Source organism: Protobothrops mucrosquamatus, unplaced genomic scaffold (genome assembly GCF_001527695.2).
Source record: "Protobothrops mucrosquamatus isolate PMUCROS unplaced genomic scaffold, P.Mucros_1.0 scaffold703, whole genome shotgun sequence".
NCBI lineage: Eukaryota > Metazoa > Chordata > Lepidosauria > Squamata > Viperidae > Protobothrops > Protobothrops mucrosquamatus.
The window spans coordinates 4881-6730 of NW_015386985.1; the positions used below are offsets into that span (position 1 = coordinate 4881).

Consider the following 1850-nt stretch of genomic DNA (forward strand, 5'->3'; position numbering starts at 1 on the left):
TCTCTGCTGTTATTGCCTTGGTCTTGCCAACTAAACGGGGCCTGAAATGCCTCATTCGCAGACTGCAGACAGAAAAGCTCAGTTAGTGTGGTGGGAACTGTACTTCAGAGGAGTGGTAAAAGGAAATGATACAAATGGAAGTAGTTTTTGGGCCTTTTCAGAGTTGCATCCCAACCCAAGAAGGACCCCCAAACCCCTCAAGTCAACCCACTTCTGACATATCTATATGCACAAAGGCTTGTGTGACCATAGATATCGCTCGACTGCCGTAACGGCAATTCTATCGTGTTTCTCATCAACTAGGGGGAAAAAAAACCAAAAGACACAAAAAAACGCTACCGGCCCGTCACGCGGCCTCTCAATGGTGGTGCTTGATAAAGTTCGAGTTATCGCTGAACCTCTTCCCGCAAACCGAGCACTCGTAGGGCTTCTCGCCCGTGTGAATGCGCTTGTGGACGATGAAGTTGGAGTAGTCGTTGAACCTCTTCCCGCAATCCAGGCACTTGTAGGGTTTCTCGCCCGTGTGAATGCGCTTGTGGCGGGTGAGGCTGGAGCCCGTGTTGAAGCCCTTCCCGCAGTAAGAGCACTTGTACGGCTTCTCCCCCGTGTGGACCCGCTGGTGGATGAGGAAGGCGGCCCGGCTGACGAAGCTCTTCCCGCACTCCGAGCAGTTGTACCACCGGTCGCCGGAGTGGGTACGCTCGTGGGCGATGAGGTTGGAACGGCGGCGGAAGACCTTGCGGCAAATCAGGCAGGTGTTGTCTGGCTCGCTGGGGAAGAGGCTCGGCTGCAGGACGCTCTCGTCCAAGTCCTCGTAGGTCCCCTGGGAATTGATGAATTTGCCCTCCGCCTTCTCCACGCTGCTCCAGTACAGGGTTTCAGAAGCTTCCTCCGGATTGGGAGAACAGGGGACGCCGGGCTCGCCTTTCCCGGACCACTCCCAACGCGACTCTCGGTCCTCGCTCTCCGCCTCGCAGAACTCCTCGTCATCTACACAAAGGGATATAGAGAGATATAGCCATGTACATTGAATCAATCAATCAGTCTGCTGGCATCCTCGTTCTCTACCCTGCATTTCTTGTCATATACAGATATATTTATATCCAAATAAATTGAGTGAAAGAATTGACCTGCTGCAATCCTCGTTCTGTACCCCACATTTCTCATTATCTATATATTTTTATAAACATGTATCTTAGTAAATTGAATCAGTCTCCTTGACTCTTCATTCTCTAACCAGCATAATTTTCATATATGCATGTGTATACGTACATATACATACACACATGTATATGTAGATGTATATCAAATGTATATTTATCTACATCTGCATCCATCCATCCATCCATCCATCCAATTCCTGACAGTTAGAACAATTAACCAGTGGAACAACCTGCCTCTAGAAGTTGTGAATGTTCCAACACTGGAAGTTTTTAAGAGATTGGACAATTATTTGTCTCAAATGGTATAGGGTTCCTGCCCGAGCAGGGGGTTGGACTAGATGACCTCCAAGGTCCCTTACAACTTTTATTATTATTATTTATTACTATTATTATTATTTTATTTTATTTATTTATTAATTTAATTTATATCCCGCCCTTCTCCTTACGGACTCAGGGCGGCTAACAACCAGATAAAACACTAATCCCCCAAAACTACAAATTTAAAAACATAAGTAAAAACAAATATTAGTAATTTGGTCAAGTTAATTTAAAAATTGCTTTAAAACCCCATTAAAATTTTCCCCTAGGCCAGTCCTGCAAGTTGGAATAGCCATGTCTTAAGGGCGCGGCGGAAGGAAGGGAGATCAGGGATCACCCTGATCTCTGGGGGCAGCTCATTCCAGAGGG

General features: G+C 46.7%; 1 protein-coding gene across 1 annotated transcript in view; it reads right to left on the reverse strand.

The window, feature by feature from the left end:
* Positions 1-358: 358 nt before the first annotated feature.
* Positions 359-1850, reverse strand: part of LOC114922712 (zinc finger protein 774-like) — a 26332-nt gene continuing 24840 nt past the window's right edge. Inside the window, exon 5 of the mRNA XM_029284538.1 lies at positions 359-700. Within this exon, the coding sequence (XP_029140371.1) occupies positions 359-700 (342 nt within the window). The remainder of the gene's footprint in view (positions 701-1850) is intronic.